General features: G+C 45.7%; 1 protein-coding gene across 1 annotated transcript; it reads left to right on the forward strand.

Annotated features, from left to right (window-relative positions):
• Positions 1-970: 970 nt before the first annotated feature.
• Positions 971-15750, forward strand: mntb (MAX network transcriptional repressor b). The gene is made up of 6 exons (XM_030437811.1): positions 971-1321; positions 4929-5514; positions 5618-5659; positions 5957-6068; positions 11148-11340; positions 11716-15750. The coding sequence occupies exons 1-6, from the start codon at positions 1249-1251 to the stop codon at positions 12525-12527; spliced, it is 1818 nt and encodes a 605-aa protein (XP_030293671.1). The 5' UTR covers positions 971-1248; the 3' UTR covers positions 12528-15750.
• The last annotated feature ends 1413 nt before the right edge of the window (positions 15751-17163 follow it).

Here is a 17163-nt window from a genome sequence, read left to right on the forward strand (position 1 = left end):
ACTGTGTGGTTTTGGAGATAGAAATTCAAACTCAGAATTTTAATGTTTATTAATAATATTAACAAGGTAATAATACAAATCCAGAGATTATTTTTTTCCATAACTGAATAAACAAGCTGTTTATCAGAGAACAAAACGTCCCCAGAACATTGTTCGAAGCTAGAAAGGTGGCAGGGTCCGCCAAATGTAAACAAAGTAAAACACCATGTAATTGTGTTGTCCTCTCAGATCAGTTTGTTTATTCAGGTTATTCAGTCATGAAAACGAAGAGATTTAGTATATTGAGCTTGTTTAGAATAATATATATATTTTTAAAAGCCGATTAAGATCAAACACATTACTTTAATTAATGTAATAATGATGGTGTAAAAAAGGATCCTGAATAAAAATTAATTGATGAAAAAAAAATTCTGAATTTAGTATTAATGGTTATCTTTAAACATCATCCCACTAATCAATAACAATATCAGTAATATTAATAATAGTGTATTTTGGTCCCCCACTCCCATACGCTGGTAAGCCCCGCCCCTCGTCCTTTGATTGACAGCTCTGATCCCGAGACAGCAGGGTGGCCAGTCACGCTCTCGCCATGCAAATGAGCCGCGCTCGGGCCGGGCGGGTGCCCATGTGGACCAGCACCATGCCTTGTTGTTCTGAGCGCTGATTGGCTCACTGCTGCCTGATTGTTCTTCATGCGCTGCGGGCCAACGGCTGAAACGAAAACATGGCGGAACCGCGGCACGAAGCGGACTTTCATTTCGTGACTGGCGCAGAAAAACGCGACGACACCGCGAGTACCTTTTGCTCTCATGGTCGTCAGAGGAGGTTTTAGTGAAAGTACGATGTTAATGTTGTGAGCTGGGAGGGTTCGTGGCTGGAGAGCGCGGAGGAGGACGGAGTGATGCGACCGCCGGGTTTTGTCGGAGGCCGTAGTAACAGGGCGGGGCGGGACTCCGGGAGGGGCGGGCCTTGACGAGAACACGACTCGCCTTGTTGTGTGTATTCCCGTGCTCTCATCGCCATCTTGTTGCAATCCTATTTTTTACGTATGCGAGGATCTACTTTCAGTTCGGTCGGATTAAAAAACGCCCGTTTGCTTTCAGGAGAAACACAAGGGACGGAAAGCTCGGGCCCGCGAGTGTGAACCGTGCATACGGCGCTTCCTACCGGGACACTACCTACCCCCTCGGTCTTTTTCCTCCTTCCGTCCCGGGCCACCGGGTCGCCTGCCGTGAGGGTTTACGCGCAATGAGCATCGATACACTTTTGGAGGCGGCCAGATATCTGGAATGGCAAGCCCAGCAACAACAGATCACACGTGGTAAGTTCATCAGCGGACTGGTGCAGTGAGCCGAACATACATGACACCAGACAGTCGGTGCCACATCCTAAACTGCCTCTCCGGGCACCGTAGTTACTATCATCGGTCGGGTTTTTGCATTTTCAACCGACCCGCCTGTGATGAACGGAAGCGTTTGTAGTTTTTTTTTGTAAATCATTCTGGGTTCATGCCAAAAAAAGCGACCGAAGTGACTGAGAACTGCCCGCAACCCCCCGAGTGGTTATTCATTGCACACATTTGTCTTCCCCAATGCGGAAACGGTCAAAGTTGTTTTGCGAACTACTTTGCGCGCTCTCGGCGTGTGTGTGTGTGTGTGTGTGTTCCAACAGTGAAGTGAGTCGCTGTACGTACGTGTGTGTGTGTGTGTGTGTGTGTGTGTGTGAGACAATGCAGAGGAGTCCCTGTCAGAACCTGCTTCATTAATGGACCGAGTCTGTGTTGTGGAGCAGCGAGCTTCACACTGAGCACTTTTATTTTCTGCAGTATATTCATCTAGAAGAAAAAAAAAAAAGAACCGAAACTACACCCAATGAACTGATCCAGAATCAGTTTTATGTTCACTACAGCCCAACACGTCACGTATCTCCGTATCGAAGCGTGTCTTCGGGATCGATTTGCCCCAGTTTTGTGCCCGTCGAGCGCCGGCAGGGCGGTGGCGAGCCTCGGCTGCTCTTTACATAATACCCTGACATTGCTCAGCTATCTTATGACACACACTGGGGCGGGCCCTCACGCGCTCACCCCGTCCCATTCGTGTATCCGCGCGCGAGCACATGAGATACTTGTGTGTGTGAGTGTGAGTGTGTGTGTGTTTCCCCTCCGATCGATTCAAAACCGATCAGTTGCCAATAAACGTAAAGATCACAGGCTCGACTGAAGCAGACGGGGGGTGGTGAGGGGGGAGGAGGGGGGGGGGCTTTTTGTGTTTCTCCCCTCTCTGATGACGTGTCAGACAAATCAACCCCCCCTCACTCCCCCCCCCTCCCTGCATACTTACCCTACCGCGTGCTAGGATCCACCCACAACGACCACGTGCACACAACCCAACCCCCCCCTCCCCTTAGATACACACCTACGCGCACACAAACACACGCGCTCACACGCACGCACCCGCCGTCCCCGCCCTTCCCATTCAGACTCCTGACAGTGGCGGGTCAGAGAGGGAGGAAGGCGGGGGGAAGTAGGGCAGCGTCCCCGCTCACCCCCACCAGGCCCGGCCTCCCTCAATGCAGGAGTTATGTAATTTACGTTTGCGTGCATTTGACAATCTGGAGCATGGTGTGTGTGTGTGTGTGTGTGTGTGTGTGGATTACATTGTACTACACAAGGTGGAAATATAAATGGGCATATATCAGCAGCACACTCTCGGCTATTTACTTGTTTCAATTTATGCAAAAATAAGAATAAGAATCATCATTTTAAGTGCATCTTTAAGACTAGAGCTGAAATCATACTGATGATATTTTAGGGGATGTTTTGTTAATGTGAGTGTGTATTAACACATGACTGGTGTGTGACACTCTGACTGATTTCCAGATCAATGATCGAGTTTACTGGAGTTCAAACATGTTGACAGAAATATCTGGAACCATGTCAGCGCTGGGTGAAAGAGCTTAATCACAATGCTGAATATACACTCAAAATTAGTAATGCATGTGAGGATATTTCAGTGTTTCACTTCATTATTGCGTATTCATACGCATGCTTATATGCACCAAAGTCTGAACATCCCTGACTAATTTCTGCGTTGTCTCAAAGGCGCATCATAATTTATAGGACGGGGCCACTAAATTTAATATCACAATTTCTTTGCACGAACACCTCAATCTCAATGTTGCACTAATATTGTTGGGATGACTGTTGGTGCTTCACAGAATATGAACACAATGAGATTTTTGATAAATAATCATCAGCAGTGCAGAAGTAAAGTCGAGTGTTACAGATATGGAACGCTTTGATCGCTTTGTTGTAAAGCAGCTATTAAAACAGGAAAAGACAACACTTACATCATATCAATACCGAAAGTCTGAGACAATAAATAATCGCATTTCACAATAAAGATATAATGTGGATATATTTTTCAGCCCTTCACAAAACTATTGTGACTACAACTAATGATTATTTTCTCAATCAACTGATGAATACAGTGAAGTATGTCGACTGCAGTGGCGATCTTATAACCACATATGACAAATCAGTGAGATGATTAATCAGTGATCCAAATTGCAAGTCAGTTTATTTGTCAATTGGCCAGTTAATGAAATTATTCCTTCAGCTGAAAATGCTATGATAAGATCCCATCCTCCCAAAAACAGGAAGTTATATGTCTGTTTTCATTCAAAAACAACTTTATTGTTCATTAATGCAGCCAATACTTGGAAATAGACCTCAGGATTTATGGTGTTCCTCTGGGGTCGCATTATTAATAGTCTCCTAATTTGAATGTTGTCAAATCCCCCCAAAATTAAAAAGCACATGTGTTTTCTAAAAGTGCTGTGTGATAGATCTGTTGTGCACACATCATCATGAGTGCAGGGTTTAACTGTGCAGGGCGGCTCTGAGTTGAACTTTTGCCCCCTGGGTGAGAGGAAATTGCGTCATTGGGAGTTTGCAGTTTCATGGTGACACGCAGTATAAAGTGTTACTTAACTCGTAACCAGGCGTGTTGGCGTGTGTGCTTCTATACTAGATGTGCTGGTCGGGCTGTGTGTCGGTTTCGTGCAAGTTTGAGGAATCCCTGGGATCTTCTAACGTTCGTGTTTCTATGGTAACTGAGGGCTTTCCACATCGCTTTGAGTCTGCCTGCTACGCTGTGCAGCAACTACTCACTCATATCATTAAGTGTGGGTGTGTGTGTGTGTGTGTGTGTGTGTGTGTGTGTGTGTGTGTGTGTGTGTGTGTGCCATGAGCGTGGGAACATTCCCGTCCTACCATGTGATATTTAAAAAAATCTATCTTAGGCTTGTTCTTTTGCTTTTTGTGCTACGCGGATGCTTCAGTCATATGTTGTCGTTGTGCCGACTGCAGATGTAGCAGCAGAGCGGATCCTCCACAACAGTCCACTGCTGCTGGTCAGACGGCCCTGACGTAGCCCCGGGTACAAGCATGCTCGGAGCGGTCCAATCACAGGGCAGACAGAGGGGTGTTCTCCCCAGTCATTAAACAGACACAGAGACAATTCCTGTGGTTAACCCCCCCCTCCCCACCCCACCCCCATCCACATGATCTGATTCCCCAATGACATCATTCCTTGTGTGTGTTTGCACATGTTTTGCTATCAACACTGATGAAGTGATCTATAGCACAACAAAGAAACAGCAAAGATACCCTGAAGGAAGCTTTGTCATTTATTGGATGTTGGTTAATGAGTAATTAATGATTTCCAAACAGGAAGTGTGTGCGTGTGTGTGTGTGTGAGAGACACACCTGGGAACTGAGTCATGAGTTTTTCTTAAATGGAGACCAGGTTGCGTTCGCTGTGCGGTCGACTCTTCTGTTTGTCTATTACTTCTCATCCTGTCTTACTTCGTATTATTTTCCATTGCTCACGCACTTTTGTGCATCTGCTTTTTCTTGCCTCCTACAGAGGAGGAGCAGCGCAAAGAGAAGGAGCTAATCAACAGGGAGGCAGAGTCGAGGCGCGTGGAACTTGTGACATCTCTGTCTCAGCCAGTCAGAGCCAACCACATCACCTGGAGTGATGACACTCACCGTCAACCGCCGCATCAGCCTCCCGCCCCTCCGCCCCCATCTCTCCCACCTCCTCAGGTCCCCATCGCTGTCATCCCAATGGTCCCAGTTGTCCCAGCGGCTCCCTCGGTCCCGCCCCTCCCGCTTACAGCGCAGATTGCTGCGGCGGCGACGTCGCTCAACAGCTCCCCGCCAGCCAAGAACGCTTCCTCCCCTCCACAGCTGCAGCAGCAGCCGACCTCTCCTCACCTGTTGTGCGCCCCCCAGATGAAGGTAGAAACCAGTCCGCAGCTGGTTAGCGCAAACCCTAGCCAATCACAGCCTCAGGTTCAGATTCAGTACCCCGCCTCCATCAGCACTAATGGCTCCGGCTCTCAACATGCACTGGTCCCCCACCAAGCCCCGCCCACGTCCCAGCCACGGCCTAATGGAGTGACGATGGAGGATATGAGGGGGATGGAAGGAAAGAGGAGACCAGGAGGGTCAGTTCAAGTGTTTGTGTGTGTGTGTGAGTGAGTGTTAAAGTGGATATAAGAGTGTAGATGTGTGTATGGTTGTATTTAATCATGTGTTGTGTGTTTACAGCGCGGGGACCAGAGAGGTGCATAATAAACTGGAGAAGAACAGGTTGGTGATAATAATGTGAAACTCTCTTCAGTCAGTTTGTGTTAATTCATCAGGAATTATGGAGAAAAGCCTGTTTTCTGATCTTGACCAACACATAAACACATTTTTTTGTGTATTTAGTTAGTGAGGTAAGATTTTCCTCACCCTACACAAAACCATGAAATCTTCATCAAGCATTTGAGTCATGGAGCCTCTTTTAATGAAAACAACTGTGCGAACCATTCAAGCAAACAATCGACTGATGAACAAACAAATATCTTCTCAGGCTAATGACTCCGTCTCATTTCTCTGTTTCAGGCGAGCGCACCTCAAAGAGTGTTTCGAGACGCTGAAGAAGAACGTTCCAAATGTTGACGAGAAGAAAACCTCCAACCTCAGCGTTCTCCGTAGCGCGCTGCGTTACATACAGGTACACTTGCGACACATTTTCTCAGCTTTCCCTCCAGTTTTTAACACACCGGTGCGGCGTGACACAATAGTTTGGACACTACTCGCTACTTGTTTTTCATCGCATTGTTTTCATCTTTCTCTGGTCTTGAATTGATTGGTTCTGCTCCGGGGAACAGCACAGGCCTCGGTCCAGTGTGATTGATAAACAATGCCTGTATTGTTGGCCGTAAGCCGTTCTGTGCTGGTTGGTCTCTTGTGACTATGATATGGCGTCTGCCAAATACTGGTTGAATCAGCCTATAAGAAAGCAGTGAATAAATCCACTGTTGTCCTGAGTCTATACAATGTAATGACTCATTTACTTTTCTCAAGAACGTTAGTTTGCACTTTTCAGTGTTTCAGTGAGATTCTTATCCGGTAGAAACGTTGTGTAACTCCATCCTGTTTTCACGGTGTGTCATGTACTATGAAACAGAAAAGGAAACTGTTTTTCCTGAGGACTAAATCACCGGAAAGGATGAGAGTAACATTTATTTGGGGAAAGAGTTGTAGCATGTTGTAGTCGTGTTGGATCCTAACACTGCACGGCTGCGGGTGGTGCGGAGGAGGGAACTGGTGTAGCCTGGAGACGTGAGTTTTTAGTCTACAGAGATAAACGAGGGAGGATTTCTGCACTGTGGCACGAAGGAACCGCCGCCTGGAGCAAGATGCAGCGGCTCCTTTTTTTTCTGTTGTTGCGTAGGAGAGGATTCATGATATTGAGTTCAATGGAATATGTAAAAGGGGAGTGAGTGGAAGAAGCTAAATTAGGCCATGAGAGGGAAGAGCTTGTTCATAACGAGACTGGCTGCATGACGTTGAGCCGGCCTGCAGGGAGCAAACATCAGAAGGATGTGAGACGATCTGTGATGGAGATGCTGATTGGTTTGATACGAGGCAGAGCCGAGATGAGGAAAGTTTAAGAAGTGAATGTGCAGCGGACTGATGTTTCTGTTCATCAGACGTGAAAACACATCCCAACAGCCGACATATGATGGTTGGAGCTGTGAGTGTTAGTTGGTTTGTCGGCTGGAAATTAGACAATTAATTGAGCAAAAATGTGCACAGATTTTGTGTTTGTCGTCGGACACAGCAGGCAGTTTCTGATGTTCCTGTAATCTCTGGGAAATTATCAAGAGCATTTATTCTACATTTTATAGACTAAACAATGTATGTGCATCACGATCATGATCTTTTTGCTCCAGTAAACATTGAATACAACAATAAATATAAAAATGGAATCAGCAGAATAATCAGTTGCTTGATTGTAAAACCAAAAGATTTTCCTTTATTTGCTTCGTAAATGTAAGATTAACAGCAGAAATGAAAGCTGAGTGTGTTTCTCCGCGCTCCCTCTCGTCTGATCTGTCATACACCCGGCAGGTTTTTGTTGTAGATGAGTGACTCGCCCCCCCCCCTTCTCTCTTTTCTCCTCTCCTCTCGCGGTGCCTCTCCTCATTTAAACCTCAGTCTCGCTCCCTCTCCGAGAGCCATGTGAGATCTGAGCACATGGCTAGCGCAAGCCTGGTGACGTCACCGGAGCTCGCCCACTCCGATTTGCTCTGCAGCGTTAGATTGCAGACACAGTGTGCAGCAGCAGCGGAGCGAGAGTGCAGCGGGGTTTATAACTGTGGGAGAAAGGTGCAGATTTACATCAGTTTTATCAGATTTTATTGGGTCTTTTATCCCGCGGCTGTCTCTTGTCTTGATCTCTGTCCCTCTCGTCCCTGCTGTTTCGAACCACTTGGTCACCATAGCAACGGGCGGCAGGTGGTCAGGGCGCTGTAGTCGGTCCTTTCCTCCGTGATTGTCTGCATGAGGGAGTGTGTACGAGTGTGACCAAACAATCAGATCTTGCTTTTATTGGTCTTTTTGTCAACGGTCATGGATGATGCAGCACCAATGTGAGCCCTCAGGACTCAAAGCGTTTCCATGCAGTGCTAACAGACGTTAGTTGTCCTCATATCAACCATGTGAAGATCACTCATCAACACGGATGCATGTGTGTTTGGAGCAGAGACACCTGTCAGGACAAAAATAACAGCACACCTGAGTCATTTTCGCCTCTTTTTATTAGAGGGGACGTGTTGAAAGAGGAAGGATAACGGAGGTGTACATGAAGCTGAGGAGGAGAAGGGGGGAAGGGTGTCGAGGGAGCGATGGATGGGGGAGTGGAAGGAGAAGGAGTGTCGAGAAGGAGGAGGAGGAGGAGGAGGAGGGGGCGGGGTTGGGAGTGATCTGATGCACCAGACTGGCAAACGTCCAGTCACATCACTCCTTCCATGTAATTACCCCGATGCTTCACCCAATTAGATCGCTCCTTATGTTTTTTTTTTTTTTTTTACAAAGCAGCCAAATCCTCCCGGATGAGGTTGCCAAGGAAACTGCTATGGGTGACAGCTGTTTCCTTGGTGATTTGCTGCAGGCCTAATGGTGTCTGGGTTTGTAGGCGAGGACCTTGAAATGATGTTCATTTGTGCACAGGCGCACACACACACACACACACACACACACACACACACACACACACACACACACACAGGCAGCTGTAGTTCCTCTGTGGCTGGCTTCAGCTAGGTGGTGGTGTGTGTGTGTGTGTGTGTGTTTCAAAGAATATCTGCCGTCTGCGTATGTGTGTCAGTAGTGTCATGCTTTGTAATGAAGTGTTGTCAACTGAGTGTATTCACTGAATGTGCAGCAAATGTGCGACAAACACACAATAGATGAGATGGTAGACTGTGACGTGGCGATGCATACTGTGTGTCAGTAGAAGATGGATTGTTTTGGGATGTCCTGTTGGCTCAGTAGGTGGAGCGAGCGTGTACTGAGGCTGTGTTCTCGCAGCAGGGTTTGTTTCTGGCCCGTGGACCTTTTCCTGCGCATCATCTCTGCTCTCTCATCCCATTTCCTGTCACATCTCTAAGCTGTCCCATCAAATGAAGACATGAAAAGGCCCCAAAAATATATATTTAAACAAAAAAGATACGAACTCAAAAAGATGTATCGCTTCATTTTATGCTCTGTTGTGTTTTTTTGGCAATATGAGATGAGAGAGCTTCCTTTCCCGTCATTTGTAGCCTCGGTTTGAAAGCAGCTGTGCTCCCTGTTAGCCGGCTCAGCTGATGAGGATGCATGTAAACAAGGCTGAATAGTTTCTGGTTGATCCAAACATTTCAACGAGCTACTTTGTGTGTTAAAAAGTGCAAAGTGCATTTTTTATCTAATGTAATTTTACTGATTGAAGCTGAATATTACATGAGAATAAAAGAAATGTTTGAAAATGTCAAATATGATTTCTTTCTGACTTGCTAAACACAAGGGAGGCCCACACATGCTTTAATGAGGCAGTCAAACAGCAATTGAGCTGCACCATAAATTATATTCGTAATAAAATTGAACTAATTCACTTAATAAGTATGTTGGAGAGCTTTGCAAAAGTTCATAATTATTCTATAAAAGTTACTATAATAATAGCCAAACTACAGGTGACACAGGCTCACTGTGGCTGGTGATTTGTTTTCATCCCGATCTCTGATTTAGTCCACAAATTGATCTGAACTACTTGTTATATAATTCAGTTTGTCGCACATGATTATGGCAATAGCATTTGCAATTTGGACGCGGCTTTGCATTCCTACTCATGGCATGTTTACAGGAAGGACGCTTCAGTGAAGGCAGCACAAACAAATGCGGAGGAGTGTGACGCGGAGCAGGAAGGACTCTGAGCGGCCAGGACAAAAGCCAAACTGCGGATATGTTCAAATCTGTTGTCAGATGTTAAGACTATTATGACGTAATTTGTTGGAAAATGCTTGAGCGGATTTGCTGTAATTTCCAAAACCACCTGCTTCTCACATACGATCCCTTAAACCTGCCCCTACAATTATGGGAGGAGGGGAGGGTGTGAAAGGAGAAATGCCAGGCTGTTGTAAGATTGCGGGAGTTCAGCAGGTTTGAGCTCGAGGCTGTTGGAGCAAAGACGGCTGAGAAATTAGGACGGGAGCGCTGAGGAAACGTGGGCATGTGTGTGAGGCTGCCGCACGTCTGCAGAGAGTAAACAGGATCTTGTGTTTATGTCCCCAAAACATGATGTTGACTATTTGATTGAGTTTCCAGAGATGTCACAAAATCTACCAGCAAAAAATGACCGCTTTGTGGCTGGTTTCTGTTTACCGACTTAATCCTGCGGCCCGATTCTTTTCCCACGTCACCATCTTTTTCCTTCCTCCCCCCCTCTTCCTCATTCTTCCCTTGTAATCTCTGGTAATGTCCTTAGCCCGTCGTACTATTTGGTGTTCGCGCATCAGCTGACCCGCACAGAAACTGGGTCACGGAGACGGGCTGGTGAAGGCTGGAAAAAACTGTGCCCGGTCTCTCTGGATCTTTTCTTTTCTTACGCTTTCTCTCTCTTCGTGCCTCCTGCTGCTCTTCCCTCGTGTCATTTGTTTAACCACAAACACATTCAGTGCCGTGCTGTGAGTGAATGCTTTGGATCATCAGCCAAACGTGTCTAATTGTTACGCTGCAGTAATCCTCTGACATCAGAACTTTTGAGACGACGATGAACTTTAAGTAATAGGTGTCAGTAAAACTCCCAGTCTGATCCCTTTCTCTTACAAAAGAAAAAAGAAGCCTTCCTGCCTTCCAGTAAAATAGGAGGAGCTTCGGTAGATGATCCAGACAAAAGCAGTGTGAACTTGCTTGGATTTGCATGCTCGCCTTCCTGCTGGAGAACGTTGTGTTTCAGGATTTCGCAAGCAAGGGGAAATGTGGCCAAGACTGCCCAGAAAGAGAAAGCTGGTCTGAAATCTTTTTTCTGTTGTCAGCTTTTTGCACAGTAGATGTTTAAAACTAATTCTAGTGTCATAGATTGAACATTGGATTGATTATTGATTAGATTATTGGCCCGTCTCCCTGTTTTATGAGCTGCCCTATTAAAATGATCTCGCTGCTGTTAAGTATTAATGCAAACTCAACACTTCTTCCAGACTGTTAGTGAAGTATTTCTACATGTACCAGATATCCTCATCTACTCTCCTGTCTGTGTCTCCCCCACAAGACTCTGAAGAGGAAGGAGAAGGAGTACGAGCACGAGATGGAGCGTTTGGCCAGAGAGAAGATCGCCACGCAGCAGCGGCTGGCCGAGCTGAAGAACGAGCTCAGCCAGTGCATGGATGTCATCGAGATCGATCGAGTCCTCCGACAGACCATCCAGCCGGAGGACGACCAGGCGTCCACGTCCACCGCCTCAGGTACAGAGATGAGATTCAACGACTCTCCAGCACACATTTTATATATACATCACCTGCATACCTGGCACTCTGTACAGAGCTACTCACGAGAAGCTAGTACAGCAGATAAAGGTTTTTTATTAACACTCCGTGGACTTTGTTTGTATGTTAACATTCATGAACACAAACCAGGGCAAGAGACCAATGTTGTCCACTCATCTCACGGATGATAGAAAAAAGACATCTTCCATGTTTTATTGTCGCTAAGCAAATGACAAACTGAACCAAGCGCATCTTTTGGGGTTGGTTTACTTTCACTTAGTGATAGTTCCCAGACAGAGCACATAAACATGGCACTGTTCCATCATGACTAACAGTTTCCTCTCCGCTCCACAGAAGGAGAAGACAACTTTGAGCAGGATATTGACGATGACGATCCAGCTCCACTTCCTGCTCCCGCCTCCCTCCCGAAACCAACACCTCCCATCATACAAGCCCAGCAGCTCCTCCCCTCTCACCTGTCAATCCAGCACGCGGCCCTGCCTCTGTCTGGTGTCCTGACTTCCCCCTCCCCCTCGGCTCCCCCTCCCCCTCAAGCCATTGCTCCGGCTCCGGCGCCTTGTCCGCCCCCTCCGATGCCAGTTCATCCTCCTGCTGTGCAGGTCCAGCCGACTGTCATCGCTCACGCCGCCGTCTCCCACCCGTCGGTCATCCAGGCTGTCAACCACGGCCTGCCTGCCAATCATAAGCATCTGACACACATCGCCCCGTCGCCTGGCCCCACCTCCTCCACCCCCCAGCCAATTGCGGCGGCTCCAGCTGCCACCGCCACTCACCAGCAGATAGCCGCCCAGCCCATCGGACACATCACCGTCCACCCGGTGGCTCACCTGGGAGGTCCGCTGCAGTCCCACCTGCCGACCCTCTACCCCCAGGGGGTGTCTGTCTCCCAGCCCACCATGGTGGGCCACATCACCCACACCTTCACCCATCACACCCTGCCACACGTCCAGGCCAATCCTCAAGCTAACACTAACGGAGCCCAGGTAAACAGCGCAGCTGTGATCAGCCAGGGGAGCCCGTCGATAGGCAAGCCCACGGCGGTGCTGGCCCCACACCCGCAGCTGGTTGGACAGGCTGCCGTCCTCAACCCTGTCACCATGGTTACTGTCCCAACCTTCCCTGTCAGCACGCTCAAACTGGCCTGAAAGAGCAAAAAACAGCTGAGAGGGAGCGAATGATTCAGAACTTGACCCTCCGATCTATAATCAATAGCAGAGTATCTCTGAGAGACGGACACATGAAAATTTACATAAAAAACATAAACTGTTTTTGGACAATGTGATGAATATCTCCAGAGATATTTTGGTCACGGCTATGTTAGTTTGTGAACAAGAACAGGAGAGCAGAGTGAGTGGGTCGGCCCATTGTTCGTGAAAATAACGACTGTGACATTTGTCTGCGCTGCAAAGAAAGACCTCTGTTATACCTTCCTTCCTTGCCTTCTTCTCTCCTTCCTCTCTTCCTTCCTTCTCTCCTCCCTCTACAACCAGAAGCACTAACATAATAAGCTCAGTTCACACTCAGGCATCAAGGACTTACCTTAACTTTTCATTCACCCACTAAGAGAAAACACACGAGAGAGAGTTGTTTGTCGTCCGGTCGTATGGTCACAGAGTGCGTGCCCGTTTTGTAGTCATATATTCATGATGTCACGTGGGACATTGTGGTGGAGTAACGTCACTGATTAGTTTGAGAGCAGGAGGAGGCAGCTCAGTCTGAGTTAACGACACACAGGACAGGACTTTGACAGGGTGCGAAGGAGACCGTGCAGTTCAGGAAGGCACGACGTTCCCAATTTATCGCTTTCCAGTTTCCGTTTCATTTGATTTTGCACTGTGATCCCATCACATGACGTGACTGTTCAGCCCTCCCCAGCTTCCTTCCAAATGAAGGTCCCTTATCACTGCACTGCACCAAACACCTTACAAATGGATTAAGAAAAAAAAAAAAAAGGATGTGTCATAATGAAACTGGATCAAACCTGCACTTAAGACAAAAAGGATGATTAAAGAACGTCTCGGTTAGATGACGTGGAGAACACAACCCGACCTTCAGCCTGCTGATTATTGCCCAGAGATCAGGCTTAGAAACAATAAATACAGATTTAAATATGAGATTATTCACAGTGAGAAATCAGAGTTACTAAAATGTGTCGTTTGAGAAAAACAGTTCCTGCCAAGTTTTGGCATCAACTGGTGATTTTTGTATTTTTAAAAAAAAAGAAGAAAAAAAAAAAGCTCAGGAAACCAGCCAGAATCTTTTTAAAACTCCCAGCAGTGTTTGTATTTGCATTGCGTTTGGCTTTTAACACGTTTTTTCTCGTCGGCTACAATCAAATGTTTTCCGCCCCATCGAGTCCTGATTAAACTGTTGAGACATCAGCAGAGAAACGAATCATGTTTTTAATAAGGATCTGCACAGAAAAGTGGTCTGCGTATGTCAGATGCCTGAATGCCTGCCTGTACAACCACCGCCAACTGCTCTCAAAACATTCAGTGACAGGTTTCCTCTTGTCATGAGCGAGTTTCCCCTCTCACACCTGTGGAGCGATGCAGGTTTTCATCCTGTTCACTGTAATGCAACAGCTCCCTCTGCTGCTTCATCACAGACCTCATGCTGACGATGCTCTCGCAACACTTTGGGGCAAAATACAGTTTAAACAGCAGTTTGACAAACAAAATCTTTAACGTAAGCAGTTGTTTTCAGAGTAATTTGATTAATTAATAAATGCAAAAATCCTCGTCGCTGTTTGTGAAAGTGACATCATCCAATAGTAAGCAGTATAACATCCAAAGACTCTTCATTCACGATCATAAACAGGAAAGGAAAAGCAGCAAATCTGCACGTTTCAAAAGCTGGAACCAGAAAATGTTTGCTAAAAAAATGACTGAAACAAATAATCCAAATAGTTTGCAGCTGACTTGCTTTTTGATCGACTAATCGTTGCAGATCCTACAAAGAGAAATAATCCCGACTCAGGTTTCGTACGGCGTGGTATTGTACGCAGCGAGGAGCTGTTGTCGCGTGACAAACTCCAGCTGCTGAGAAGATTGTGAGACGAGGGTGAAAGCTTGAGTTAAGGTTTCTTTTTGTCGGACAGAGACAAACTTCTTTCTCACTGACCGGTCTTGAAATAGCACAACAACAACAAAAAGAATACTGAAAACACGTTATTGCAGCTTTGTGAAGAATAATTTGACAGTAATTTGGAGTTCCAGAATGGTAGCTGTTGTGACGCCCACTTTTCTCTGTGTGTGTGTGTGTGTGTGTGTGTGTGTGTGTGTTTATGTGCACATACTCAAAACGTTCACGGCCTCACCGCCTTCTTGCCAGCCTATACGTGTCGCATTAAACCTCCCGTCGGCGCCTGTATGCGTCGCCACCGTCGCGCCTCCTCTGCTGTTTCTGTCCGTCTCGTCTGTGTTCGTGACTGTCTTCAATATGTTTTATATTCTGTACTATAGTTAATCCTACTGTACCCGTAGCATGGCTCTGTTGTTTTGGTTATAGAGTTTGCCCTGTGCATGATGTGTGTATGATGATTGTGTGTGTGTGTGTGTGTGTGTGTGTGTAGCAAGCAAGCTATTTTTTTACACAGAGGTGATTTATGGTATGAGCCTGCTTGGGTGCTATCGTGTGTGCCTATACTCAGTTTTCCTGAACACTGTGACAACTCTGGCAAAACACGGACACGTTGAAAGAATGGAAGAGACAAAGATTTACTGTCCTCATTGTTTTGTTTTTGTTTGTTTTGTTTTTTTATGTTTTTAAATTTTCCATTTTGTGACATGGACTGAGACACGGAGTGGAAAAAAAAATGTTTAAAGAAAAAAAACCGAAAAACAAAAAAAGTTGTTGCTCTTGATAACACAATAATGTCTAATATTCAATTTGAGTTTTGTAATATTTGTATGTACGTATGGAAGTTTTGTGAACTTGTGATGGTATGCACGTTTTGGCATATGAGTGTATGTATCTCTTCAAATTTTAAAAATGCTTGTTTCCTTTTTTTTTTTTTTTTGGTTTCGTTTTGCATGTAGATTGCCCTTTTTTTTTAGTTTCTTTTTGTTTTAAAGGTTTTTGTTTTTTTTTCCGTTGTATTTTCTGGGACCATGTACAATACTGTATAACGCAGGCAGGATCTTGGACCTCATGCTACATTGATATTATATATGAATATAAAAACATGTTTTCCCTATGGAGAAAGTTTTAAGTTATATATCGCCTGTACACTTTGGGCTGCCTTTTAGATCTAACTGTCCACTGTTTAAGATAACAATGATGATAATGGATACAACATATTAATGATGAAGAATTATGCTGATGAAATAATAAAGATTCTTAATAAATCTTATTACATTTACAACATACCGTGCTCCTGTGTTTATTGCCTGTCTGTAAAAATATGAACGCAGACATGAAGTGAAGTGAGAAAGCTTTTTTTTTATTGATGCGTTCGGTTCTTACGAAAAACAGCGAAATGAAGAGATTAAAAATACAAAACAAGAGAAAAACATCCCACTCACAAGTAATGTAACATAAAAAATAAAGTTCACGTTTAAAAAAGAAACAGTCAGCATCACTACAACGACCCCTAGATGGCAGTGTTACATCACTATGAAGGTTATTTATTCATCAAGACGTCCTGGAACACATCAATAAGACAAATGGAATATAAGTAATTCATTATAGCAGCAGAGCTCCTCCGTCCACCTGACTGTGAGCCGGTGTGAACGCAACACTGAAGGCTCAAGACCAGAACACGTCACCTTGTACTTTGATCAGGTCGCCAGGTAAATCTCTAAAGACTCTCCAGCTGCTCCAGAATGCCGACAAATTAGAGATCTGATTTCTCCCATATTAGCCTCTCTGCACTGGCCTCCTGTGAAGAATAGAATTTAAAATCCTCCTCCTCTCATACAAAGCTTTGAAAGGCCAGGCAACGACGTCATAGTGCTCCCATGATGCAGGGTTACCGGTGGTTCTAGAGTCTAAAGTCCAGATTAGAGGTTCTGAGATATTCTGCCATCAGCTTAGACCAAGACAACTTTGGCGGCAGACTGTGGTGACAGTTGTATTGAAGTCAATGGGAGACACACTTCACCCTGACGTATCGACATCATATGACTTCTGATAAAGAAACGCCTCCAGGAAAGGTTCACCACAGTTTTCCCTCCAAAATGACTTACAGGGCTGAAAATATGGTGATCAAACATGGCAAGTCCTGATTTCCGCTGTTGAGGCCGCACAGGAGCCTTTCATACACAAACTGAAAGAAAAGAACAACGTGTCCATCACAAAATCAGTCGCTTACGGACTCTGAAGTGTGTTTTTCATTTTCTGGAGGCGTTTCTTCATCAGCAGTCATACGATGTAGATACGTCAGAGTGATGTGTGGTGTGTTTCTCCGTGCATCTCCAAATGACTTCAGTTCACCAACACGACATTCCGGCCCCAAAGCAAGATTTGGTGACACAATGACCCTTGCTTCTTTTTTAAGTTCCTTGACTTTAACTGCCTGGGGGGGACTTGACATGATGCACTTAGCTCCTCTCTCTTCCTTTCTAGCTGTACACATTCATGTCTCTTTAATGCGTGTGACTAACTTGGGTTTGTGGTCCGCCCTGCTGTTGGGGTCCTGCGTGACTCACATTGTCATCACCATCGTTATTATTAACTCTCGCTCTCTCAACCCACCCGGTCGAGGCAGATGGCCACCGACCACCGAGTTTGGTTCTGCTTGAGGTTTTTAGCCAGTTAAAAGGCAGTTTTTTTTTTTCT

This window comes from Sparus aurata, chromosome 13 (genome assembly GCF_900880675.1).
Source record: "Sparus aurata chromosome 13, fSpaAur1.1, whole genome shotgun sequence".
Classification (NCBI taxonomy): domain Eukaryota; kingdom Metazoa; phylum Chordata; class Actinopteri; order Spariformes; family Sparidae; genus Sparus; species Sparus aurata.